At 45.1% G+C, this 27949-nt stretch overlaps 1 protein-coding gene across 7 annotated transcripts in view; it reads left to right on the forward strand.

The window, feature by feature from the left end:
* GALNT12 (polypeptide N-acetylgalactosaminyltransferase 12) overlaps nt 1-27949 on the forward strand; it is a 44925-nt gene that overhangs the window by 15527 nt on the left and 1449 nt on the right. For 4 of the 7 annotated variants that reach the window (XM_057498882.1, XM_057498883.1, XM_057498884.1 and 1 more), the window contains exons 2-9: nt 5683-5946; nt 10095-10395; nt 15602-15787; nt 18505-18622; nt 19974-20150; nt 22617-22748; nt 24102-24215; nt 26069-26215. In XM_057498882.1, the coding sequence (XP_057354865.1) occupies nt 5835-5946; nt 10095-10395; nt 15602-15787; nt 18505-18622; nt 19974-20150; nt 22617-22748; nt 24102-24215; nt 26069-26215 (1287 nt within the window). In that variant the 5' untranslated portion in view covers nt 5683-5834. The remainder of the gene's footprint in view (nt 1-5682; nt 5947-10094; nt 10396-15601; nt 15788-18504; nt 18623-19973; nt 20151-22616; nt 22749-24101; nt 24216-26068; nt 26216-27949) is intronic. The other 3 variants (XM_057498879.1, XM_057498880.1, XM_036888426.2) reach the window with 3 other exon arrangements.

Genomic DNA, 27949 nt, shown 5'->3' on the forward strand with positions numbered 1-27949 from the left:
CTAAAAATTCACATGCCAGTGGATTAGTGCACAGCTTTATTTCTATTAGTTACAGCACTGAATCAAGGAGGAAGAGGCGAGGATGACAAGGAATTATTGCGTGGCAGTATAATAAGTCTAAGGTTTGCAAGACTCTTTCATAAACAGCAGCTAATTTGAGCATAGTAAGGAGAGGGAACCTTCACTCTGCGAGGGCAGCAGGCCAAAGTCAGGAGGCAGATAGCTGGGTTTATGGCCTTGGAGAACTTTAAAAAATATTGATGCCAGGGACATCAGGCATTTCTTCCTCAGGACAATTAAATAGAATTTCTGTGCATAGGGCCTAGGCTGAGGCTGATGTGTAACTAGGGTTGAAAGCTCCTGGCTTAGAGCCTGTGGGTTTTTTACTCAAAAGATTAAGGTTGTGTGCTTTTGAGGGTGTGGGAGAATACCAGAATTAGACAAAGTGTGGGTAATAACAGGTCAAGTGCAGTTGAAACTAGTGATAACATCATAGTCGTAAGGTGTGTCACATGTAAATGGTTGCTAGTAATGTACCAATATTTGCAAAAAGTTTTATTTTTCATAGATCAGAGAAGCCTTGAGAAAATCACTATGATGTCATTCTCACTTCAGTTGTGACATATTTAGCAGGAGCCATCGGTGGAGTGACAGTGCTCTCAGGCCTCTGCATTTGCCCTTGCTTATGTATGGGGATACTACACATGTGAGCATCAGCTGTTCTGCTGTAGCAGAGGAATTGGGGACCACTGGTTAGAAAAGTATGTGTAAATGACATTCAGGTGTTTGCATTTCTTGAATGCTTGCTTTTAGCCTTATTAATGCTATCATTGCAGATGTGTATCTGAGTTCATGGACCAGGATTTGGGTGCAGGGATGGCAAAGAGTCTCAAAATAGCTTTAAATCAGTAATTCAGCCAAAGAAAGTATTTTTGTCCAACTGGGGTTGGCAGAAGTTGGCTAGGATTTCTTTTTTTGCAGAGAGGTAGCCTGCTTGTCTGCTTGTCTGTTCTCATAACAACATAATCACACATGATGTGGAGCTTAGACTGTTGTACTTTGGCTTCCTCAACAAGGTTGTAAATTGCAGGATATTTTATTAATTCTTATTACACCCATTTTGTGGTCCTCAGAGTGGCATCTTTTCTTTGCATCCATACTTTAAGTACTTTAAGTCTACAGAACATTTTCACTTTAGATAGTATTTTCATGATGCCTTTTTCCATCCTTTTGTTCATTCATTCTGTGTCCTTATAGTTTAGGTGTGTCTTTAAATGGCATGTTGTTAGATTTTGTGCTGTCATTATAAAAAAATCCAGACTGGCAATCTTTGGCTTTAACTAGATAGTTGTGTTCATTTTTATTTATTGTGTTTACTGAGACTTTAGGATGTGATTGTGTCACCTTATTTTATACTTTTTCTATGTTTTCTTTCCTTTTTTTTCATTTGGTTTTTGATCTGATAGAGATTTTTCCCACCCCTTCTCACTCCATTTTTCTCTCTCTACTAGTTTGGCAGTTACATTATTTATTTCTAATCTTCAGTGGTAACTTTGAAAGTACATGTTTAATTCGACATGGTCTAAAGTTAATCAGTAACTCTGGACCATAGAATGATTTAGCACTGATCACTTTCCTTCCCAATTTATAGGCCACTTTACTCTAATATTTTAATTCTGCCTCTTTAAATAAACACATTAGACATTTTTAAAATGTAGTATTTTTCATTTACATTTATCCACAAGTTTACCATTTTCTCTGCCCATCATTCTTTCCTGATTGGTGGTCTTGGATCTCAGAGATATTCCTGGGGTTCTTTTCGTTTCTGAAGTTTTATCATGTATTAATTACTGTAGAGAAATTTATTGTCATGAACTGTGTTTTATTTATTTTGCTCTTGTTCTTAAAAGACAGTTTTGTTGGGTAATTCTAGGTTGATCATTTGGCATTTGAAAATAATATCCCATTGTTCCCTGGCTTGCACCATTGTTGTGAGATGTCTATACTAAGTTAAACTTGCCTGTCACTCTTGTTTCTTTGTCATTCATTTGGGATCGTCTTTTATTTATTTAAGCATATTAAACATACTTATTTTATGCTCTGTTTCTAGTAAGTCTAATATCTTGATTCATATTTTCTTAGTCCTGAACTCTGGGGACTTCTTTTACTCTGCTGTAAGCTGAGCCATGCATTTAAAAGATTTTTTAAAAGCACTTGCACAATAATTTTTTGGGTGTCCTATTCCAGGAGGATTTCCCCAGGCATTTTAATCTAACATATTGCCAGGAGTGGAAGTCTTATACTTGCTTTTTAAAAAATAGCAATTTTCTCTATTAGTCAAGGTTCTTTTGGTTGAAAGTCGTGACTGAAAACCAACTTAAAATTTAAAAAATACTGACTTTTTATGTGATAACCTGAATATAAAGATTAAAAAAGATCAGGAGACTCTTATCACACCCATTCATTTCTGTCCCTATCGTATACAGACATTTATTGTACTAGGAGAGATTATGGGAGTCCCCCAGTAGGATTGTTGTGATGGTGAAATGGAGTCATTTATGTAAAATGCTTAGCATACTGCCTGTCATGTAGTAAGCACTCAATAAATGTTACTGTTTTTACCAGGTACCATACAAAACATGCTGAAAATACAGAGAAAAACACAATTCAGCCCCCGACTCTCACTAAGTATGTGGATCATAACAAGTTAAGGAAAGGATGGCTTACTCTGAGTTAGCAGTGAATTTGGCTTTGAGTTTCCTTTTGTTCCTTAGGCAAAAGCAGAAACCCGGCGTTATGCGTATCTGTCCTAGTCTAATTGAAGGAAGGACAGTTTTTTTATCGGTCAGGAAAAGGAGACCAAGCAGTGGCCTATAATCCTTTATATCCCTTCATAGCACCTAGGGTAGGGGTAGGCACACTAGTTGTTAAATAAATTTTTTGCTTAATTGATTGAAATAAAAAAGTTAAGTAATTGAATCAAAGCATTAATTCACAATTCTAGAAGGTTAGACTTGTAAATTTGTAAAAGCCTTTCAAGTTGTTTTGATCATGCAATGAAAATGAATCATGTATTTTTTCTCATCAGTTTGTTTTGCAATCTGATTATTTTGAATATTGCTAAAAAAAAGGAAAAGGGGAATATGTTGTCCTGGAAGCAAACTTTAGAGACATTTCAGAATTCCAGAAAGATATATCGAACTTACTTCATGAAGGAGAATGCCTTTAAGGGATGTTTTAAAGAAAGAAGGAGAAACTATCCTAAGCCAAGAAAAAAAGGAGAGGGCCAAATATTAGATTACTGCTCAATGAAGGCCTTTACTCTGGGGAGCTAAAGAAATATGATCCAGCTTTTAAGAAATAATCTTTCTTGGTGATTATAAAAATGATGCATGTTTACTATAGAACAATTTTAGAATGTAGGAAAATATAGAGATAAGAATCAACAATAACCCCATTGCACAGAGATCACCATGGTTAACATTTTTGGCATATTTCTTTGTATTGTTTATTATGTGTGAGAGCGTGCACACATTGTGGTTTATACAATAGGCATCATGCTATTTATAGATTTATACCCTGCTTTCTTGACCTAACAGTATAGTGTGGTCATTCTCCTTTATTGTGAAATGTGTAGTTACCCTGGAAATGTAGTTTCAGATGGCCATGTAGCATTTCTTCATACAGCCGCACTATACTTTATTTAACTGTTTCTTGTTGGACATGGGAATTATTTATAGCTTTTTGCAATTATAAACAATATTACAAAGAAAACTTTTTACAACAAGCCTCCTTCAGGTATCTCTGGTTATTTCCTTAGGTGAGTAATTTCTTAGATTTATTGATATGGAATCAAAGAGAAAAGGAACATTTTGAAGCTCTGAGTATGTACTGCCAAACCAGTACCCACCATTCATGTGGTTTCATAGAGAGCCACCTAGACATTCGAGAACAGCGAACTTGACTTTTGGTTTTCACAGGGCAGTGAAAACTCATAAACAGAAGCCCTGAGGACAGACTGACACATGGTCCCAACTCTGTTCGGTCAAGCAGAGCTTCTCCCACCCTCCTACTTGATCTCATCAGGGGGAGAAATACATTTTAATCCTGAACAGTAGGGGCGTGATTTCAGACTAAAGGGCAGTTCTTAAATTGAATCAACTTCATTTTTTAAAGCCTCACTTCACTGTCCTTATTTCCACTCATTTCTCTTTGGACCTGTGTACATTTGGAGCTAAATTTTAGCCTCACCTTTTTGTAAAAGATTAAAAAAAATTATTTTTAGGTTTCACACAAATACCTTTTTTTCATATAGTATAAACCATTCATTCATTCTGAAGCTTCTAATGGCACTGCACAGCTTCTCTATGCACCCTAGTCCAGCCCTCAGTGGCTTATTAAATCCAGAGACACATGTAATATTTTTATACATATATATATATGTGTATATATATATGTTTTCCATTTGCTGTTACACATATTTGGAGGAGGGCAGCTATCTGGTGGAAGTGGAAGGGATGAGATGGGAAAGGACCTTTGCCAGGGCCCTTAAGACTGAGGTACACAGCTATAAATCACAGTCACCTTGATGTTTGGGTTCCACCTTTTGCAACATTGAATTTGTTTTTCTCTTTGTATTAGATATCTAATTTGGAAAAATTCAGACCTAAAGAAAATTTGTAAGAATAGCACCACAAACTCCTGTGTATCTTTTACCTAGATCCATTCATTGCACTGTCCCCTTTACTTAACTTTTCTGTGTGTATACTGTAATATCATGCACATTTGGGAATAAGTTACAGAGATAATAATCCTTTACCCTTTTATATTTCAGCATGTATTTTCTAGGGACAAGGACATTCTCTCATGATACCATGTACTTACCAAATTCATTTGTACAATATTGGATTTTTCCAGCTGTCACAACTTTTAGAACAACTTTTTTCTTCCTGAACTGGTATCTAGTAGAGAACCATGTGTGACATTTAGTTATCATATCTCTTCAGTTTCCTTCAGTTTGACGCAGTTCCTCAGCCCTTATCTCTGAGGACACCAATATATTTAAAGATTTCAGGCCTGTTGGTTTATAAAATGTCTCTTAGTTCGGGCCTGAGTTCAGTGTATGTATTACCACAAAACTTAGTGATTTAAAACAACAATAAACATTTGTTATTTCACATAATTCCTGTGGATTAGGAGTTTGGGAGTGGCTGAGCTGGGTGGGTCTGGCTTGGGGAATCTCTCATGAAATCATAGTCAGAATGCTGCCTGGGGGCTTTCATCATCCCCAGGCTTGACCAGAGTGGGAGGATGTGCTTTTGAGAAGATTCAGCCCATGCCAGAGAGTTAGTACTGGCTGCCGGCTGGAGGCCTCCATCCCTCACCATGCAGACCTCTCCATGGGATACGCGAGCATCCTCACCACAGAGGGCATGGCCGTGGCGGGGAACAAAAGGAAACCTCAGTGTCTTGTGACATGGTCTTGGAAGTCACACACTGTCATTTTTGTGGCATTATGTGTGTGTGTGGTGGTTTTAAAATACCTTCACAGGTTCTTTGATATCTTTCTTGTTCCCCAGGGAAAGACCTTAGATCTGTGACCTGCATCTCTTGTTGTTCCATTCCCAGCACCATCCTGGGCCTGGTGGTTTCTCTGTTCCTGAAGTTTTGTTGTATTTGCAGGTGCAAAGAGAAGAAATACGATTATGATCATTTGCCCACGACATCAGTTATCATAGCATTTTATAATGAAGCCTGGTCAACTCTCCTTCGGACAGTTTACAGTGTCCTTGAGACATCTCCAGACATCCTGCTCAAGGAGGTCATCCTGGTAGATGACTACAGCGATCGAGGTAAGCCTCCGACAAAGGCTCATGGAGGAGCCTGGCTTTCCGTGGCAGTGCCTGGGAGGAGAGAATGCGACGCGGGACAGGTGGAATAGGGCTGGTAAGGATAGGCTTCATGCGTTGTTTCTGGCCATGGCCCTCAGGGAGCTCAGGGCCTGGTGGGGACACACAGGGCTCCCTGTGATGACAGAGAGCGGAGGCAGAGTACTCAGGAGAGGGGTTGGCCTTAGTCCTGAAGTTGTGTAGTTTGCAGGCAGCAGTCATGGAGGGAGGGCTCCCTATTGGGGGATCCCTCTAGGAGAGAGCACAAGGGAGCTCTTCGGGAGGCCAGGATGCTCTAAAGGTGGCCTAGGTGAGAGATGGAGGCTTGGAGTCAGGTGGTATTGGGGGGAAGGAGAGGTGAGGTGAGGAAAGGGGTGTTGACAGGCATCCACAGGGCTAGAGGCTGGCTGAGCTCCAGCAGGACCTGTGGGCTTCTGGGTTGGGTCTCTGGGTAGATGGTTGTTCTGTTCCAGAGCTGGAAAAGCCACCCAGGGCAGTGGGGGACAGGTGTGGGAGAGGAAGGTGGCGTGCTTGGCTTTGGCCATGCTGTGTTTGCAATGAGATCAAAAAGGGGCAGCCCAGATGGGAGAAGAACTGAAGCCAGGGAGAGGTGCCCACAGGCCTAATCAGTGACCTGGGATCCAGCAGTGCACACACAGTCCAGGGCTGGTCCTTTAATTATTCAGTGAACATTTTTTGAGTTTCTACTGTGTGCCAGGCACTGTTCTAGGCACTGGGAAATGAGACAAGTCCCTGCTCTCATAAAACTCACATTCTGGTGGGTGGAGATTATCAACGAACATGTAAAGAATAATGCAATGTATACATCACATAGTACAACAAAACACAATATAGCATACATAGCATAATATAATAATGTAATATAGCAAATACAGTAAAACGTAGAAAGTGCTGTGAAACAGGAATGGGAGCAGGAGAGACAGGGAAGCTTGGAGACAGAGTCTGCTCTAGCTGTGAAGGGCAGGAAGGCCTCTCTGAGGAGGTGTCTCTTAAGCCAAGAGCTAGAATGTGGAGGAGAAGGCGGCCCAGTGAAGGCCCCAGGGAGAGTGGCCTGGGCCCAGCAACAGCAGTGCAGAAGCAGAACGAGCATGCTGTCCTCCAGGGCAGCCTGTCGGCTGGTGGGAAGGTGTCCTGGGAGATGAGGTGGCAGGGTGGGTAGGGCCAGATCAGGAGGGCCTTGGAGCTCACCATGAGGGGTTTAGGCTTAACTGTAAGCCTGATGGGAGCTGCCCCGGGGCTGTTGGGGGAGCAGAAAGATTGCTAAGTCTGGCGAGTTCCCTGTGCTGCTGGGGGGAGCATGGCTCATGGGGGCAGTGGAGGTGAGGATGGAAGCTGGGAGGGTTGTAGTGGTTGCTGTGGTCCTGCCACGTGCCGCACATGGTCATGACTACTGGAAGCCTGGGCAGCTAAACTCAACTGAAGGAAATGTCAAGGCCATAGCAACAGGGAGAGCTATGGGCTTAGTTGACTGGAGCCCATTTCAAACCAGATGACCATCTCTGGGCCACCCATTAGTGTAGCGGAGCAGCTTACTGGCACCTGCTCTTTGGGCTCTGAGCCTGGTCTGTGACTACAAAGCCTGGTGTGTGAGTGTCCTGATTGTTGGGTGCGTTTGGCTATTGCCACAGAGACTCAAAATAGCAGTGATTCACATGCTATAAAAATTGACCTCCCACACATCACAAATCAGGCCTAATAGTGCTGGTTGATGGAGTAGCTTCATGTCAAGGCCCCAGCTTCTTCTATCCTGAGTCTCCACCTTCTTGAGGGTGTGCTCCACATGGCTTCCGCCCTGAGTCTCCGCCTTCTCAAGCACACTGCCTTGGTCTGCATGCCCCAGGCTGGTTCTCTACCTCCTGCTCACTCTCTGCACAAGGGTTTCAGGGTGGGGCCACACCTGGCAGTTGCCCTCACACCCCATTGAGTAGCACATGGTCACCTGGCTGCACTTGCAAAGGAGGCTGGGAACTGTAGTCCTTATGGTGGTGGCCTTGCACTAAGCTGAGAGTCACTGGGAGAGTGGGTGTTAGGGTTCAGCTGACAGTATGCGAGCCAGGGTGGGGTGTGATGCTGAGTGTAGCCACCTAGGCACTGAGTTCTGGGGTCAGGGCACCTGGGTCTGAGGGGAGTTTACCACAAACCCATCATGGCATCTTGAACATGTCACTTGTCTTTTCTGAGCTGAGGTTTCTTATCTGTGGATGGGTTTATCCACACTTAGAAAGTGGTGAGGAATAAATAAGGTCATGTAGGACAAAATCTCATGTCAGCCAGCACTTAGTAGGTACTCAGCACCATTTCTTTTTGTCCTTTCCTCCCAGGGTTGTTTTAAATCTGTCTGTGTATACACTGCTTCTGGGCTGCTCCAACACTTTGCAGCTATATTGAGTGAGGAACTTAACCAGTTCCAGCCTTAGGTTCAGCCCCTGTAAAATGAGATATTAGTAGTTCTTACCTCATAGGGTCATTGTGAGGCTTAAACGAGATAAGGGCAGGTAACCTGCTAGGTCAGTGCCTGTATATTGTTAGTGCCTGTTAAGTGGTAACTTCTATTTTTAGGAAATTTAAAAAATGGTAAGGTGCCATTAAATAGCTCCTCCACAGGCAGGACTAGGTATGAGCCCATTTGAACCAGCTCGGTTCTTTATAAATATAAATGTAATGTGCAGTGGGGCCAAGGCTTCCCCTCCCTGTCCAGATAACTTGCACAGCAGGTGAGATGCCTGCTCTACCAGTGATGCAGATAAGGAGTCCTGCCCTGCCCTGTCCCCTGTCCTCTGCAGCGTTAGTCTGAGCTCCATGAAGGGGTGTCAGCCCCTCTCAGGGTGTGGAAGACAATTCAGGTCTTCCTAAAGGTAACACTGACTAAATCCATGCATGTAGGGAGGGGCCACCTGTATTTTTGTTATGTATTCACTGGACACCACCACTTTTAGCTTTGCTTGGGAAGTCACCTCCCTTATTCCTGCTGTCAGCTTATTTGCAATTACATTTAGGATTGAAAAAAAAATCAACCAATGAATGTTTGTGTATTTGTGTGTGTGTATGCGAGAGAGAGAGAGAGAGAGAGAGAGAGAGAGAGAGAGAGAGAAGACTGTTTAGGGAGACATTTTCACAAACTAGGAAGCAACCTAGAACATTCTACAAAAGCTTCCCCTTTGCTGCTGATTGAGGACTTGTAGACAAAGTCCCTACTGATGTGGGGAATTTCATTTTTAATTTGCCTGAGGGGCTCCCACCTGACTCCACCTGACCCACTGTGGGGTGTGAATTGGGGCCTCCAGTTACAGGACCTGGGTGTGGAGTTGGGAGTCCTGGGGCCAGCCCTAGCTGTGGGCACAGCCTTTCAAATTTAATAAGGAGTCATTTACTGTCATGCAAAATGGAATGAGCATGTTTTTGTGACAGTTTGGGATTTAACAAGGATGAGAAAGTACGAGAAATCTCCGGAAGGAGTGTTAAGCTTGTACATTGAAGCCAGAGTCCCCAGGTTAAAATTCTAGCTCCTCTGCTGTCTTGCTTTGGAGCCTTGGCACATTACTTAGCCTCTCTGGCCTCAGTGTTCTCATCTGTGAAATGGGGATAGTAGTCATCCTACCGCATAGGACTGTTATAAGATTCACATGAGTTATATGTCCGTCACCTAGACAGTAACTGGCACAGTAGGCCTTCTAGTGTTACTACTACTGTGTCAACTGAAATGTGCTCCAAAGAATATTTACATTAACATATTTGTATTATAAATAAAATTTATGTTAACAGCTCCCTATCACTTAAAAACATACTGCATAACTAACATAAATTAACAATTGATAAACATTTTTCAGAAAAGTTATGGTCAGGCAGTTCTTGTGTTTTTTTTATTTTTATATGTTCACAAGGCAAGGTAAAATTCATTCTTCAGGGGTAACAGCTTTGTTGAGATACATCCACATACCACATTCACCCATTTCAAGCATATGATTCAATGTGCATGTTTCAGTAGGGAACATTTGATGGTTCTAGAATTGCTCCTCTGGCCTTTGGTGTGCTTCCAGCCTTATTTCTGGATGAGACAAGAACATCCCAGGTGCAAAGCAAAGGAGGCTAGTGTCTATTTAGTCTCCCTTTTGGGACAGGGAGGCCCTGGAAGGACATGGTTTGGGATGTGTGGCAGTGACCTCGCTGTCCCACTTGCCTCCCCAGAGCACCTGAAGGAGCGTCTGGCCGGCGAGCTGGCCGAGCTGCCCAGAGTGCGCCTGATCCGTGCCACCAAGAGGGAGGGCCTGGTGCGAGCCCGGCTGCTGGGGGCTTCCGTGGCAAAGGGCCAAGTGCTGACCTTCCTGGACTGCCACTGTGAGTGCCACGAAGGGTGGCTGGAGCCGCTGCTGCAGAGGTGCGTGAGCTGTGCACACTGGCAGGGTCCCAGTGTCACCCAGCAGCAGAAGCCGACTTTGCCCTATGGTGACAGGTGCTGTGGGGGCACCAGGACTCAGAGGCTTCTGGGGTACGTCCCCTCACCCTGCATGTGGTAATAGTCCCTGCTTCATCAGGGTGTGGAGGCCATTCAATGATTTAACACCATACAGTGCTTAGAACATGCCAGCATGTAGGTGGTCCTATATGAACTTGATTTTATTGCTATTTATTATACACAGGTATTGTGGAAAACTAGAAAGTATGGTCAACCAAGAAGAGAAAGTCAACCATTTAGAATCACACTCCTAGAGAATATACATTTTGGTGTATTTCTTTCAATCATGACTAACTTACCTATTACTCCCAGTACCTGCAATACTTGGGGTCTATAAAACTTTAACGGATCCACAAAAATGTTTTTATGTTCATTACTTTTAAAATCATGAAAAGATGAATATCATAATAAGTATATAATACTGAATCTAGCCTGGATCGTGTTTGTCTTTATACCAATATAGTCATAAAATACAGTTTTTAGTATATACTTTTTTTTAATTAATTTTTTTTTGGTATCATTAATCTACAATTACATGAAGAACATTATGTTTACTAGGCTCCCTCCTTCACCAAGTCCCCCCCACATACCCCTTCACAGTCACTGTTTGTCAATGTAGTAAGATGCTGTAAAATCACCACTTGTCTTCTCTGTGTTGTAGAGCCCGCCCCATACCCCCTCCACATTATACATGTATTGCCCCCTTTCTTTTTCCTCCCCCTTATCCCTCCCTTGCCACCCATCCTCCCAAGTCCCTTTCCCTTTGGTAACTGTTATTCCATTCGTGGGTTCTGTGATTCTGCTGCTGTTTTGTTCCTTCGGTTTTTCTTTGCTCTTATACTCCACATATGAGTGAAATCATTTGGTACTTGTCTTTCTCCGCCTGGCTTATTTCACTCAGCATAATACCCTCTAGGTCTGTCCATGTTGTTGCAAATGGTAGGATTTGTTTTCTTCTTATGGCTGAATAATATTCCATTGTGTATATGTACCACATCTTCTTTATCCATTCATCTACTGATGGACATTTAGGTTGCTTCCATTTCTTGGCTATAGTGCTGTGATAAACATAGGGGTGCATCTGTCTTTTTCAAACTGGGATGCTGCATTCTTAGGGTAAATTCCTAGAAGTGGAATTCCTGGGTCAAATGGTATTTCTATTTTGAGCATTTTGAGGAACCTCCATACTGCTTTCCACAATGGTTGAACTAATTTACATTCCCACCAACAGTGTAGGAGGGTTCCCCTTTCTCCACAACCTCGCCAACATTTGTTGACGTTTGTCTTTTGGATGGTGGCAATCCTTACAGGTGTGAGGTGATATCTCGTGGTTTTAATTTGCATTTCTCTGATGACAAGCGATGTGGAGCATCTTTTCATGTGTCTGTTGGCCATCTGAATTTCTTCTTTGGAGAACTGTCTATTCAGCTCCTCTGCCCATTTTTTAATTGGATTATTTGTTTTTTGTTTGTTCAGGTGTGTGAGCTCTTTATATATTTTGGATGTCAAGCCTTTATCGGATCTGTCATTTATGAATATATTCTCCCATACTGTAGGGTACCTTTTTGTTCTATTCATGGTGTCCTTTGCTGTACAGAAGCTTTTCAGCTTGATGTAGTCCCACTTGTTCATTTTTGCTTTTGTTTCCCTTGCCTGGGGAGATATGTTCAAAAAGAGGTCACTCATGTTTATGTCTAAGAGATTTTTGCCTATGTTTTTTTTTAAGAGTTTTATGGTTTCATGACTTACGTTCAAGTCTTTGATCCATTTTGAATTTACTTTTGTGTGTGGGGTTAGACAGTGATCCAGTTTCATTCTCTTACATGTAGCTGTCCAGTTTTGCCAGCACCATCTGTTGAAGAGACTGTCATTTCCCCATTGTATGTCCATGGCTCCTTTATCGAATATTAATTGACCATGTATGTTTGGGTTAATGTTAGGAGTCTCTATTCTGTTCCATTGGTCTGTGGCTCTGTTCTTGTGCCAGTACCAAATTGTCTTGATTACTGTGGCTGCTTTGTAGTAGAGCTTGAAGTTGGAGAGCGAGATCCCCCCGACTTTATTCTTCCTCCTCAGGATTGCTTTGGCTATTCGGGGTCTTTGGTGTTTCCATATGAATTTTTTGAACTATTTGTTCCAGTTCATTGAAGAATGCTGTTGGTAATTTGATAGGGATTGCATCGAATCTGTATATTGCTTTGGGCAGGATGGCCATTTTGACGATATTAATTCTTCCTAGCCAGGAGCATGGGATGAGTTTCCATTTGTTAGTGTCCTCTTTAATTTCTCTCAAGAGTGTCTTGTAGTTTTCAGGGTATAGGTCTTTCACTTCCTTGGTTAGGTTTATTCCTAGGTATTTTATTCTTTTTGATGCTATTGTGAATGGAATTGTTTTCCTGATTTCTCTTTCTATTAGTTCATTGTTAGTGTATAGGAAAGCTACAGATTTCTGTGTGTTAATTTTGTATCCTGCAACTTTGCTGAATTCCGATATTAGTTCTAGTAGTTTTGCAGTGGAGTCTTTAGGGTTTTTTATGTATAATATCATGTCATCTGCAAATAGTGACAGTTTGACTTCTTTACCAATCTGGATTCCTTGTATTTCTTTGTTTTGTCTAATTGCCGTGGCTAGGACCTTCAGTACTATGTTGAATAACAGTGGGGAGAGTGGGCATCCCTGTCTTGTTCCCGATCTCAGAGGAAAAGCTTTCAGCCTCTCGCTGTTTAGTATATACTTTTTAACGAAGTCCTGAAAAGTTATTATGCAGCCTTGTCTTCAAGGCCATTTCCCCTCATGTCCCACAGCTTCTTACCCTAATCCTCCCAACCACCCTCCCAAAAACTACCGTCACGGGGCCCCAACTTCTCTTCTCATCCCTCTCTCTTCCTATTCTCCTAATGCTACATCACAGCAGTCAGGCTGGGTCTGGAGCGCCTCCAGGTGGGGGAGGAAGGACCAGGGAGCTCTGTTTGGTCCCCCCGTGAGAGTGGGTAAAGGGCCAGAGGCTCAGGGTCTGTGCAGTTGGCAAACTGCTTTCCCATGGGCTCTAGCCCTTTGGCTGCCAGAGTCTGTCTGGAAGAGCTGGAGGCCTGCTTGCCTCCCTTCCTGCATGAGACCAGTGTTCCCTGCTCTGCTACTTCCTGCTGTCCAGGTTCCTTGTCCCCTGTGGGTACCATGGCTGCCTCTTTCTCTTCCCCAGCTCTCATGAGCTTTACCGGCATCAAGGACCCAGGTTTTCTCAGACCTGTGATGGAGTCTGAGATTATTTAGAACTTGTGACAGCCAGGTGCTCCCTTGGGACCTGGACCAGTGGGTTTGCCCTGCCCTCCTCCCCACACTGTGTATGCAGATAGCTGCTTTTAGGCTGGTGTGAAGTCAGCCAATGCACAGAAGCCACCTGGAATAACACTCCAGCCCACCCTTGGGAGAGCAGCAAGGCAGCCTTCCTATGAACAAGTCTTTGCACCCTATCTGTAGATAAAAGGATTGTCCAACCTTATTGCCTATTAGAAACATCTGGGGAACTTTTAAAATATACCAGCGTCTAGTTCCATGGCAGACTATTTGGATCTGAATCTCTAGGGGTGGGATCTGGGCTTCTGGATGTTTCAAAAGCTCTCCAGGGACGTAGGTGTGCACCGGAGTTGAGCCACACTAGAATTTAGACTGTTTTTCAGGGGGTCCCAACCAGGAAGAGTAACCCCATCCCTCCAGGGCCTTTTGGAAAGAGTGTTCTTGATTTTCATGTCAGTGGGCAGTACTGCTGGCATTTTCTGAACCAGGGACCAGGGATGCCTGCAGTGTGCAGTTCAGCCCTGCACAGCAAAGAATGGCTCTGCCTCACATGCCCAGAGTGCACCCACCCCACCCTGCTGCTGCTGGGCCTGCACATTTATAACCATGATTCAGAGTCCTTTACTCTATGGCTAACTCCTCCCAGTTTTCCATTTCTGATAAAAATTAGGCTATCCATGGTTCCCACCAGTTTGACTGTAAGTCACGAGTTCTTGGGGTTCTGGCCAGGGCCATGCGGCTACTTTGAATCTGTGCAGCAGTTGTGCTGGTGGCCCTCTAAACCTTTTATTTAAATTTATTCAAAGAATTTATTTATTTAAAGTATGTAGATAGCCACTCTGCAACTTCACCAATTTAGTGAACTCAGGTTTGATTCTGTATGTCACAAACCTGTCCCACACAGGGCAATTTCACCTAAAATTGTAATTCTTAATTCAGTGTGGCATTCATAATGCACCCCTGACTTCCTGGATTATTTACAGCTCAAGTCTGGTTGATCTTTGTTTCTTCACACCATTGTTCTATGTGACTCTTATGAGTTTTAGGCCTAAAATTCCAGATGAAATGCCCCCCCCAAAACGTAAGCCAGAGAAATCTAGTGTTCATACATGGGCCTGTCTCAGATCATCTTTCCTTGTGTGCTGTCGAATGCAAAAAACTGCAATGTGGAAGCATGCTGAAGGATGGTTAGGCTTGTAGTAATGAGTGTGGGGGCAATAGTTGAGGCATACGCACAGGCAACGGACGTTATAGCATGATTTACTATATGAGATATTGCACAATAATAAAGATTGAAAGAAAAGAATAGCAGTGGTTCTAGGTTCTCTGCCAGGAGTCTTACAAACATTCCCTCAGGGAGTTTTTACCTTAACCCTGTGCATAGGTACCATTTTCAAGTACTTCCCGTGAGGCAGTGGGCTCTGAGAGGTTGGGTGACTCAGCTCCTGTCACACAGCAAGTAAGGGGCAGGATTAGAATGTATATTCTAACTCCAAAGCTGAACCCTTTGGTTTGGGTGTGTCTCTGTTCATGGGGAGGTACTTGTTTCTTGACTTTAAGTTGTTTCATGGTGATTAAATGAAGAGACCTCTTGCAATCTTGAGAAACTGAAAATCCGTTTTCTGTTGTAAAAGTCACCTATCATTCATTTTTATGTCTTGACTTATATTGAGGGATTCAAGTTTATCCAAAACATAGAATATTAAAGCTGTGGGACTTTCCTATTAAGCCAGAATCCTTCCTTTCTCCACCTCCGCCTCACCCAAGCCTTGCAGTGATGGCCACCCGCCTGGCCTGAGGTAGCTGCAGCTGCCGGGAAAGGGAGCCGTGGGCCTCTCTCGTCGTCCTTCCTGGTGGGCGGGTGAGGAGGGGTCACTCCCGAGTTTCTATTTGTCCTCCTGCTGCCCGTCCACATGGAGAGACGGGTGTCCTGGGTATTTGCAGGATCCATGAAAAGGAGTCGGCAGTGGTGTGCCCTGTGATTGACGTGATCGACTGGAACACCTTCGAGTACCTGGGCAACTCTGGGGAGCCCCAGATCGGCGGTTTTGACTGGAGGCTGGTGTTCACATGGCACGTGGTCCCCAAGAGAGAGAGGATGCAGATGCGGTCCCCCATCGATGTCATCAGGTCAGGGGGTGACTTCTAGGTGACACTGTCTTTCAGTGTGCCTCACTGTGTCTGGCTAACATACTAGCGAAGGCCCCTGGGAGGGATGGTTAGCAACACCCCCCACCCCCCACCCCATCACCTCCCCTCCTACAGACAGTTTACCTTTTTATTAAAAATTTTTTCTATACACATGAATTTTATATTGGGATATTTTACTTTTTTTAATAAGTTATAAAATTTACCATTTCAACCATTTTTCAGTGTACAATTCAGTGGCATCCAGCACATTCACAATCTTGTGTAACCATCACCTCTGCATATTTCCAGAACTTTTTCATCATACTATATAGGAACTCTGTAGCCATTAAGCAATGACTGCCTTCCTCCCTTCCTCCAGCCTCTAGTAACTTCTGTTCTACTTTCTGTCTCTGTGAATTTCCCTGTAAGATGCCTCATTACAATAGTGGACTGACACAGTATTTGTCCCTTTGTCTCTGGCTTCTTTCACGCAGTATGAGGTAGCTGGGGTTCCTCCAGAGCCTCATTCCTTTCTATGGCCGAGTGTACTCCGTGGCACATACATTTTGCCCATTCGTCTGTTGATGGACACTTGGATTGTTCCCACCATTTGGTTACTGTAAATAACGGTGCTGTGAGTGTGAGTGTTGGTGTACTGTTCTCTGTTTGAGTCCCTGTTTCAGTTCTTTGGGGTGGTTACCTAGGAGTGGAATTGCTGGGTCATGTGGTAATTCTCTGTTTAACATTTTGAGGATGCACTCTGAACTGGGGGGTGAGTGGACCTGGGGGTAGAGGTACAAGCTTTGGCCAGTGGGTGAGCCTGGGTCTGAACAGAGCAGGCTCAAGGGGGACTCAGTTGCTCTTGTTCTTGAGGTATTGTAGTAGTAGTCTGGCTTCTTCCTTCCCTTCAAAGTTGAGAACAAAATGGGAAACAGACATAGGAGTCAGGCTGATGGAGGTCAGACTTCAGCTTTAACGCTGGTGTACTGAGCCTGAAGTGGTGTCTTAGGTCTGCAGTGTTTGGCCCTTGGGCTTCCGAATCCTTCCTTGGAGTTCCGACCTTGAGATGACCCAGTGCTGGCCAAGTGGAGTGAGTGTGGAGACGGTGCTGAGAGACGGGGCTGGAGCGATGACTGGGGCCGAGTCACGGCCAGCCTCGAAGGCTGAGGAAAGGGGTTTGGGGTTTACTCTGAGAGGGTAGAAGCCGCTGAAGGGATTTGAGCTGGAGGTGACCTTTGGCTGTTGTGTTCTTTAAAGACTCTACTAGAGGCCACCTGGTGAGGGGCCTGGAGGGGACAGAGCTGCGGGTTGGGACAACAGTAGGAGGTATTATGGTCTTCCAGGTCAGAAATGATGGTGCAAGAGAAGATGGAGGAAATGGTGGACTCCAGAGATGATGTCGTGGAAGAACGGGGAGAAATCGGATGGGAACGGGGAGAGGAGCACTTGAGGATGACACCCAGGCTTCTGCTGGAGCCCCAAGAGAGCATCCTGCCCAAGCCCCCCTGATCAGGTTTGGAACCTGAGGCACAGAGGAGGAAGGATGTTATCAGGGGTTACAAGTCCAGCCTGTATTGCTGGTATGAACCCCCATTGCCTCCGCCCACACCTTCCACACACACACATGTGCTCTGGGCCCCCGTGGCCAGCTGTCCTTCCCCTCCTGTAGTGTCCTGGGCCTCAGCTTCCTCACCTGTGAAGCAGGTCAAGCATGCCCACTCTGCCTGTCTCCTAGACTTTCAGGATGATCACATGTGAAAGTGCTTTGTCGTCTCAAAGCCCCTTCCACAAGGAATCATGCTTTTTGTTGTTGGCCCAGAGCTTGGAGTACACAGGAATCCAATACTTAGCCAAGACCCAGAAGCACTGCTAGAGGACCTTAAAATTTTAAACTGTTAGACTCTTAATGTTCTGTATTTCCCCATTTCTAAATTTATTTATTTGCCTCGGCACCTCTGTGATGTGTTGACCTTACAGCTTCCTGCTATGTTAGACGGAAGTCTTGGGTAGTTTCTGAAACCAGTGCTGGCTTCTCGAGGAAGCTGGTGGGGAGAAAGCAAGCTGGCTGAGGAAGCAGGCCAGAGCGGGCTGGCTGGGTCCTGGAGGGAGACATTCGAGCAGGGGAGAAACGGGCCTTTGGGGAGCTACGAGATGCCAGAGTTGCTTTTGTGATCTCCTTGCCAGCCTCCAAAGGGCATCTGAGTGCCCCCAATGACTGTGTGACCAAGGCCAGCGCAGCCTGGTGCTTGCCATCCTCTCAGGGAACCTGGTCTCTCTCCCTGGCTGTCCTTACTGTCTATGCTTCCAAAAGCACAAGGGTTTCTCTCACCTGTAGGCCTTTGCTCATGCTGCTGTCTTCTTGGAGAGCCATTCCATTCCTCCTCTCAGCTAATTCCCCTTGGTTCTGCAGGCCTCACCTCCTGGAAAATGGGCCCTACCCGCCTGCCCTGTGCCCTCTTCTGTGTTCCACTAAGGCCCTGGCTTGACCTTAGTTATCACACACAGGCTCTATGCTTGCCGTGAGCTTCCCCAGGACAGGGATCATGGGCACGTCTATGCCTCCAGGCCTAGCTTAGCCTGGGGCACAGCGTGAGCTCAGGGTCTGCTTAGGGATGGGATGGATGAGTGGACTAAAGGCTCATGGCGGGAAGGGAGTTTAGCTAACTGTAAGGGCTTCCTGCTGCTTACATTGAAATGTGGACATCACACTCTTCTAGGTCTCCAACAATGGCTGGTGGGCTGTTTGCTGTGAGTAAGAAATATTTTGAATATCTGGGGTCATATGATACAGGAATGGAAGTCTGGGGCGGAGAAAACCTCGAGTTCTCCTTTAGGGTAAGTATTCCAGGCTTCTCTTTGGATTCATTCTTATCCTGTTCTCTCTCTCCCTCCCTTTGGGAATGATGGGATTTGCTGAGAGCCTGGTGGACATTTCTCCATACTGGTGGTTTATCCAACAATCCTGAAAGGTGATAATGGCACATGCATCTTATAAACATGCTTGCCTTCTTATTTGAACTTCTAAAAAACATGCTTTTAACAGATTTGGGGCAGGGAAGGGCCTTACAAGACACCTAGTTCTTTTTTCTCATGACAGCAGAAGGAACTGAGGTCCAGAGGGGGGAAGTGATTTGCTCAAGGTCACTCAGAGAATGAGTGGCAGAAAGTGGGCTGAAACACAGGCCTCCTGACCCACCCTTTGGAACCTTGACTTACTTAACTACTTATTAAGTAGCCCATTGAGCACAGCGACTTTCAGAAAACACCTAAGAATTGTTGAGGAAACTTGTTAACAAGGCAGATTTATAGGCACAGTCTCCAGAAAGTCAGATTTGGTAGATTCACTGTCAGGACCACAAATCTACTTTTTGTACCAAGCTCACCTAGTGATTCTGCTGTACATGACCTACAGATGCCCCTTTGAGAATCTCCTAGCATTTCATGAGTTTTCCAAAGAACTGAATCTTGCATTTTAAAGTATCAAGACTTTATGTCAATATTTGTGCTTTTCAATAGAAGTTTTAAAATCTTAATAATATTATATATGGTTTCTTGCTTAATGAGAGTTAATAAACAAGAATTTGGGCTTTCACTGAGGACTCACACCCCCCAATTATAAGTACCAGATACTGTCCTTAGTTGTACATCCTGGGGACAGTGGGTATTCAGGAGCGGTTAACCCCAGCTGAAACAGCCTCAAGTGACTCAGCCCATTGAGTTTTAGGGTGTGCTTTTAATGTCTTTCTGCCTCTTCCCTAGGTGTCAGGCTGCCTTGCCTGCCTCTAGAAGCTCTTCCTTTCCCCCTTCCAAACCTCTCTTCTTACTTGCTGCTTTCCTATCTTCTGTGGCTAGGAGATCAGGTAATGAGCCTGTGTTCTACATGGGTAAATGGGTTCCCGTGAGTTCAGCTGTGGGCGCTCTTCTGCATCAAGTGCATGGGCTTTGGTGCATGGACTTTGCAGTCTTGGTTCTGATGGCTGATTTGTCTTTGGGGCTGCTTTCTTGCTCTTTGACTGCATTCTGTGTCCTGAGTGTGCTGGGGCAGTGGCCTCCTGCCCCTTGGAGGGTGAGGGCCTGGCAGTGTTCATCATGACTTCTGTGTGCCCAGCCTCCTTGCTGCAGCCATTGTGGACCAACAGCTCACTGCCTGCTCACCCACACAGCCTCCTCCCTGTTCTCTCTACAGATCTGGCAGTGTGGTGGGACCCTGGAGACACACCCGTGTTCTCACGTTGGCCACGTTTTCCCCAAGCAAGCTCCCTACTCGCGCAGCAAGGCCCTGGCTAACAGTGTCCGTGCAGCTGAAGTGTGGATGGATGAGTTTAAAGAACTTTACTACCATCGCAACCCCCACGCCCGCTTGGTGAGTTCCCCAGGGCCCACCTGCATGCTGTCTGGCCTCACCCAAACAAAAGCAGCTCATTCTGGCCTCCCTACTTCCAGGAATAGAGAGTAAATTGGGCACTTATGATACAGGCATGGGGAAACTTTATTTCTTCTCTTATACAGATGATTCTCATTATTCACAGTAGTTATGTTCTACACAGTCATCACAAACCCTGAATTCGGGACTACTGAACCATGGCTCCTAGGGGAAATGGAGGGTTAGGTTCCTGTGAGCCTCTTGACAAGATGATGTTTTTGTCAACTGATCAATACATAAGTTGATTTTACATGTATGTCATTGAAAGATACCTTATTTAATATATATTGTCGATTCATGATGTTGAACTCACAGCCAACAGCACTAAATGGTGTTCATGCCTGAACGAAGCTTATCTAACACATGTATTTTCTCCATGAGGCACCACACAGGCTTTTTGCCCTGCAGAACACTAGATAGCTCTTCAGCACTGTGGTTGGGCCCGTATTAAACCATGAAGTAGCCAAAACGTTTCCAGAAAAATCTGAAAAAATATGTGTCTTGCCAATGAGTTTCAGCACCGGGCAAGTTCACTATGGATTCAGTGTGACCAAAGAAATGGCAGTAAAATGTTTTGGTGTAAAACGGTTATACCCAACTTTATATATTCCACCATGGCAGGTCAATCACTAAAAACCTGTTCACTCAGAGCGAATCTGCGTGCAGCAAGCCAGTCTCTGCCTCTGGGCCTCTCTGCCCTCACAGCCACCCTCTGGGCCTCTGTCCGCACAGCAGTCCCACACGGCTGTGTTCTGGGCCTCTGTGCTGGGCACCGCCACCACTCAGCCTCTGCTCTGCTCTCCTGCAGCCGTGCCACCATGTGGCGCGCAGAGCACTGGGTGGAGCTCTTTAGCAACGTATTGCCTACACATGTGTAGTGAGCTAGCCAACCAGGGCCAGGTGAGAATCCTGGCCACAGGAACTCTCATTTTATCCACAATATGGCACTAAGCAGACTGTGAATTGGATACTTGTTTATAGCATGAGAGCTGAAACATGGTCCTGGCTGGGGATGTGCATGTTGGGTGACACAGATTTTTCACTGCTCTGTGTGTGACTATGAAAACACAAGTGTTGATTATAGTGTTGCAGTTCAATTTCAGCAAATGGCTTCACTGCCTCTGCCTAGGCAGCTCTGCATGCCCCAGGGCAGTCACCCCCTTACCCCGCACCTGCATAACTCAGACGGCTGCTTGGCAAGACAAGAAGGTCAGCTCAAGACCATGTTCCTGGCCACCTGGTGAAAATTTCTTCTTCTGAATATAGAGTAGGCCTTCAGGGTAGCTGTGAAGTTCTCATTTCATAGATGAGAGAACTCAGGCTCAGAGGGAGGGTGATTTAAGGCCCTTGCCCATGGCCTAGCTGACGATGTGGGTGGAACTGGGCCTGGAGAGTGTACACTCCAGTGGACCTCTCTCTGCCCTGCAGAGCCTTGTGGACCCTTGCCCTGACCTCTCCCTTGGCCCATGTCTGCCTCAGGACCCCAGGGTCATTGCTTCCTTTGTCTTGCAGGTAGAAACATCTGCTCTTTCCAGTCACCCAGTCTGGAAGCCACAGTTCCCTCTTCCTGAGGGATCCCCAAGAATAACATGTTAGAGGGGCCCGCGTACACCTTGTGTCTGAGTGCACAGTGGCTGGGCGTTAAAATGGATGTTTGGTTGAAGATGGGGGCTCAGTGACCCTCATCAAACAACAGACTTGTGGGAAACAAATCTAAAATTTGACTCAAACATTTTCCACCATTACCATTTTGTTAAATACCTAGCTTGTCAGATCATAGTAGCTTGACATCGTGGTGCAGGGACAGCAACACCTGCTCCCTCAGTGTTGCTCTTGTGGCTGCACATCCACTGTGCTAAATAGATGCCTGCTTCATTTAATGAGTTAAGCTTTCTTAATCACTGGTTTTGTTTAGAAAACTAAACTTCCACAGTATTTATTATTGCAGCGTTTTGCTCTTAGCATCATAAGTGTTTATTTGGACTTCAATATATTGAGCACATAAGAAGGTTTTCATTCATGATTGCATCTAGAATACTTACCCATGTTTGAAGAGAATGTTCAGGTATCAGTAAACCAGAGACTGTCATGGCATAACATGGGCTGCTGATGTTCTTGCTGGTCTGTGATCCTATGTTCATCAAGGACACACGGGTCCAGGAAGCCGATTCCATCAGCAGGGCTTTGTGTCCTTCCCTCCTGTGCTTGACCGCACCTCCCTGCATCAGCAGCACCTGGGAATGTAACTGTGCGACAGCTGTGTCAGAGGCAGGTCATTATCCTCAGGGCCTGGCACACAGTAGGTGCTCAATAGAAGCTTACTGAGGGAGTGAGCACCAGTGGAGAAAGGGGCTTGATAGACAACACCGAGACCTGCAGGGACTCACTGTGTTTTTGTTTTCTCAGGAACCATTTGGGGACGTGACAGAGCGGAGGCAGCTCCGTGAAAAGCTCCAGTGTAAGGACTTCAGGTGGTTCTTGGAGAACGTGTATCCAGAACTGCACGTGCCTGAAGACAGGCCTGGCTTCTTCGGGATGGTGAGTGAGGTGGGCCCAGGTAGGCAGTGAGTTTCTGGCCTCCAGGTTTGATGGATAAATCCTGGGCAAGAAAGTCCCCTTATTGGGACTGCTAGCCTCCTCCAACCCCTTTTCATTCTTCCCTTCTCCCCGTGGGTGTCTGGGGCTCAGGTCCAGGTCCACACTGTCAGCACTGGAAGTGATCCCAGAATTGGCGAGTATAAGCCTCCCATTTCATAGGCAGGGAAACCAAAGCTCACTTGGTATTTGTATGTCCTATTTTTTACTAACACTTTATCACATTACTTTGAATTTCAGTGGCTGGACCAGTTAATAATTCCCAACCCAGAGATTTACAAAGGCATTAGTAGGGGATAAGAGAATTTCTTCTGTTATTTCAAAAATCTAAAAGAAATGTTTCTAGGGTGAGGTCAACTAAAACGATCCTGCGTCGTGTTGATCAGAGGTATTAGTGATCCACTGTGGAAGTCTTTGATAAATACAAAGCAGGATGTTAATACATTTAATTTGGTTATCATTGTGAAAATGTTCAAATATACAGAAACACAGAGAACGGCATGGGGAATCCTGTCCCCAAGATTCTAGAATTAATCAAGATTTTGCCTCTCTTGCTTTCCCTCTCCTCTGCACTATCCTCCCACGTTTTCCTTTTCTCAAGCACACCCTGAGCATCAGATCATTTCACAACTGTTCACTTTAGTGTGCATCTCTGTGTGGACATTATCTTAAAGAACAAAGACCATTATCACACCTAATCAAATGAACAACGATTTCATGGTATCATTTACTATCCAGCCCTTATTCAGATTCCCCCAACTTCCCAAATTTCTCATGGGGTAGTGGGCTAGTTCCAGCTGGGGTCCCAACAAGGTCTTCGCATTGGCCTACAGCATCGGTTGCCACATCGTTTCCCCTAGGTCTCCCTAGTCCAAGGCAGGCCGTCCCTTTCCTCCCCCTAGCCGTGATGCCTTTGCCTTGCCGGAACAGCACCAGGTGTTCTGCCTGCAGAGCGCCTCACCCTTGGAATTATCTGTTTGTTTTTTTGTGATGTGTAGGTAGGCTGCACTAACAAGAAATGAAGAGGGGTGAGCTTCCAGACCATAAAGAGTTAATCTCTGTGCTCCTCAGGTTTTATCTCAAAATGGGGTTATGATTCCTGCCTGTGGTGGAGAAGGGGAAGCTGATTCCTGCCTGTGGTGGAGAATGGGGAAGCACTTAGAGCTAGAGATGTAAAGGGCTTTCACCGCTTGAGGCAGGCTCTCCTCTCATTCCATTTCCCTCCCTCAGAGCCTTGGTGGGATCTGTTTTTGGGTATAAAGCTGCACCACAATGGCCCCTTTCTGTTTTGTTTAGCTTCAGAACAAAGGACTGAAAGATTACTGCTTTGACTATAACCCTCCCAATGAGCACCAGATTGTGGGACATCAGGTCCTTCTGTACCTCTGTCATGGGATGGGCCAGAACCAGGTAGGTACTGCTTCTCAGCAGATTGACATTCTTGGGCCGGGACAACAGACAGCAGGAGGCTATTGGCTCAAGGGATCGTGAGCATGGACCTCGAAAGAGTGAAATCAGGGGAAATCCATCTGCCTTTTACAAATTGATTATTTGATTTGTTTTCATTATAAAGGTAATATATGCTCAGTACAGAGCATTTGGGAGACAAAAAGCAGAAGGAAGAAGTGAAGGGTAGGATCCAGCGTGGCCACCGTTATAATTAAGATATATTTACTTCCCGTCTTTTTTTATGCAGACCTTTGGCAGTGTGTTTTAAATAGTTGTTATCATAGTGTCTATATGTTTTACATTCCATTATTTCTCCCTAGCTCTTCATACCTTTCTTGTGTTATTAGACATCCTTTGAGAATTTCGTTCCTAATGGCCTCTTGATATTCCTGTATGTGGCTATATTACTTTAGTTAACTGATTCCCTGCCTCTCCGTTTTTGCAATTATAAATAACCTGGCCACTCACATATTTGGTCAGAAAAAAAAACGAAGGCAGACAAACAACAGATCCGCATCTCAATGACTTCTTTAGAATTGATTCTTAACTGGGAGGATGGGTTTTAATCCTCAGTGCCACACTGCCAAATGGTGATAGCAGTTGCCTCAGCCGGTGGCGTGGTCGATCTGTCTGGGCTAAGTGCTGAACTTTACGCAGAGCAGGAGAGCCAGTCCTGAAATGTCTGAGGACCAGAACAGGGCCCCAGCCCAGGAGAGCATGTAAACTCACCAGGGCAGAACTGGTGGAGAGCAGAGGAGAGGAACGAAATGTTGATTCTAGACCTTCAGAGCCATAGTGCCCTAAGAGTTGTCAGACACTGTAGACCAAAGGGTGGGGGTTCAAGTTTCCTTCCAGCCTGGAGTCACTGTCAGTTCCATTTGAGTATTTAGCCCCCTTAGGGTCAACAGTAAATTTTCATAATTCAGACCCTTACAACTTTAAATTATTCGGGTTCTTCAGCACATTTAAGAGTGCTCCTCAAAGGTGGTCCCCAACTGGTATTGTCAGCATGACCTGAGAACTTAGAAATACAAATGCCCAGACCCTTCCACCCCTCCTGAATCCCAGTCTCTTGTTTTAACCAGGTTTCAGGGAGATGCATTTGAGAAGCACTGTTCTGTGTGCTGTGAGAATTGCCGCCCCTGTCCATTTCAGAATCTCCTGGAAGGCAGCTTTTAGGGTGGGATGGGAGTCTTGTTAGTAATATTAAAAATGCAGTTTCCCAGGTCCCATCTCAGACAGAAAGAACCATATTCCCTCCTGGGCATGAGGCCCAGCACCAGCATTTTTACTGGGCACAGTAAAGTGGGGAAACCATGGCTCTGGAAGAACCAAGTCCTCCCATGAAACTGCTTGTGCACACACTTTATAGTTTCCAAGGCATAGTAGCATCCATTCTACTTGGTGGGGAGGGAGAGGAAAGGACTGAAGAAAAGGAAAGGAAGTGTGTCTGGTCAAGGTCACAGAGAACCCCAAATCCTGGTTATGGAAACTGGCCTGTTTTCTTGCCTGCCATTCTGCCCAGCATGGGTTAGCACAGTGCGTGCGGGTGACCTAGGCACCAGCCCCACCCTCACTCTCTAAGCAGGTGATGTAGGCCTGAAAAAAGCCCCCTCTATTTGCACTTGCTAAGTAGTGCACAAGGGCTGTGCAGACATGCAGCAGACGGATGGATCAGACAGGCTCGTGCCGCTGGGTGAGGGAGAGCGCTGGATCCCAGCCTCCATGCTCTTATGACCCCAGGTTGTCATCCACCAATTTCCCTCTTTCCACATGAGAAGCTAACTGATGCATGTTGGCTGCTCCATTTTCAGTTTTTCGAGTACACATCCAAGAATGAAATACGCTATAACACCCACCAACCGGAGGCCTGCATAGCTGTGGATGCAGGAATGGATATGCTCATCATGGATCTCTGCAAAGAAACTGCCCCAGAGAATCAGAAGTTCATGCTGCAGGAGGTAAGTAAGCTGTCTCATTCCTTCCTTGCTGTTGGCCTGTGGGCTGCAGAGGAGGCCTTGAAAGTAGAAATAGAGCATGCAGTGTGGCACAGGCTGGGCAAGTCTCAGGGATGCAGCCACGAGGAACAGCACAGGGACTGCTGGTGGTGGCAGGACTGCTGGATCCCAGCCACCTGCACCATTGCTCCCTCCTTTCCTCCCGAACCACACCCATTCTGTCTTCCCCTTGTCTTTCCGTCCCCCTCCTCGAGCTGCAGTGGCCTGTAGTGGGAAGAGGAGCCATCCCAAACACATTTGAAGATGAAATGGGGTTTAAACAAGTGAAGCAAATAGCCAGTGTAAGGACATGAGGTCAGGTCCACATAAAAACCACTCCACTTCTCTTGGCCTCCCTTTCCCAGCTCTGAAATGGGAATGGTAATAGCAGCCTTGTCTGCCTCTAGTGAAAATTAGCTGTATGGCCAGAAATGCTCTTTGGAAAGCATAAACCTCTTTAGAGATTAGTCGTTACTTGCAGTATAAGAATCTAGAAAACGTCTCTAATGGAGTTGGCTCACCATCAGAATAGCGAGCCCTGATTTAGAACTGGGTGTTACTATTTCAGGCCTGAAAGGCGCGAGCCGTATCACATCTGCAGTAAGCCTGTGATAGGACTCGTGAATCCGTCAAATCCTTTGACTAACTAAAAAGTACTTTGGGAATAAATCCAAAGAAAATAATTCAAAAGAAAAAGAATTAGTTCTCTTTTATCTCTGTGGGAAGCTTTCATTCCCAGCCTGGCCCCAGGGATGGAGACAGTCATGTATACTGCTCTTAAATGGGTTCATTTTAAGCATAATTAGAAGTTGAAGTATGTTTTCCTGTAGAAAATGTTATGATTAGCATGAAATTTGCAGGCTACCTGGAAAAGCCTGCACCATAATGCTGTCTGATATTTAAAAAAGGGAAAATATTTTCGCAAACTCCCAAAATCTGTGATACTCTGTAATGCTCTCCCCCTTCTCTTTTTTCTTCCAACTGGAAGCTGTTGTAGGCCCTTCAAGGAATAGTAATGCAAGCTAGAAATCAAGAACTTGGTTTGAAAGGTCATTAAAACTTTATCTTAAATTTCAGTGACCATTTAAGGAAAAGTCCGTTTCTTTAGAAGGGTGGGAGGAGGGATGCTTTATTATTTACTTTCACGTTACTCTACAGACAAGCTGTGAGCACTTTTAAAGGTTTTCAGGCTTACTGTTACTGCGGTTCTTCTGCATGTCATCTTACTTCTAAGGTTTCTCTTTCCCTGGAATGGGTTTGCCACTTGTTCTGCCCCTTTGCTGCAATTACCTTCCTTAGCATTGTGCAACTTGCAACAGAAGTGGAGGGGAAAAAAATAAACTGCAGGACTTGGGGAGAGACTTGTCCAGTTAACTCAGCAACAGTTGGGAAAAAGAAGAGAAATGGGAGGTATTAAAGAGGATCATCATCTTCTGGGTTTGGGAATTGGTTCAGTCCATAGAACCCACTTCCTGTCAGATGACTTGCCGCCTCACCCAACTGTTCTCTGGCTGAGCTGGGACTAAAGCCATTTTCTGACTCTACATTTAAGCACATAATTGACAGAGCTTGCCAGGGATGGAATTAGTTGACCTAAGAGAATTGAAAAAGATTCATAAAGGATCTCTGGTCCTGGTTTCCCTGAAGGAAAAGAACAGTAGGGACAAAATGTGGGGTCTGGCAGGTCCCCAGAGCAGC

This window comes from Manis pentadactyla, chromosome 3 (genome assembly GCF_030020395.1).
Source record: "Manis pentadactyla isolate mManPen7 chromosome 3, mManPen7.hap1, whole genome shotgun sequence".
Classification (NCBI taxonomy): domain Eukaryota; kingdom Metazoa; phylum Chordata; class Mammalia; order Pholidota; family Manidae; genus Manis; species Manis pentadactyla.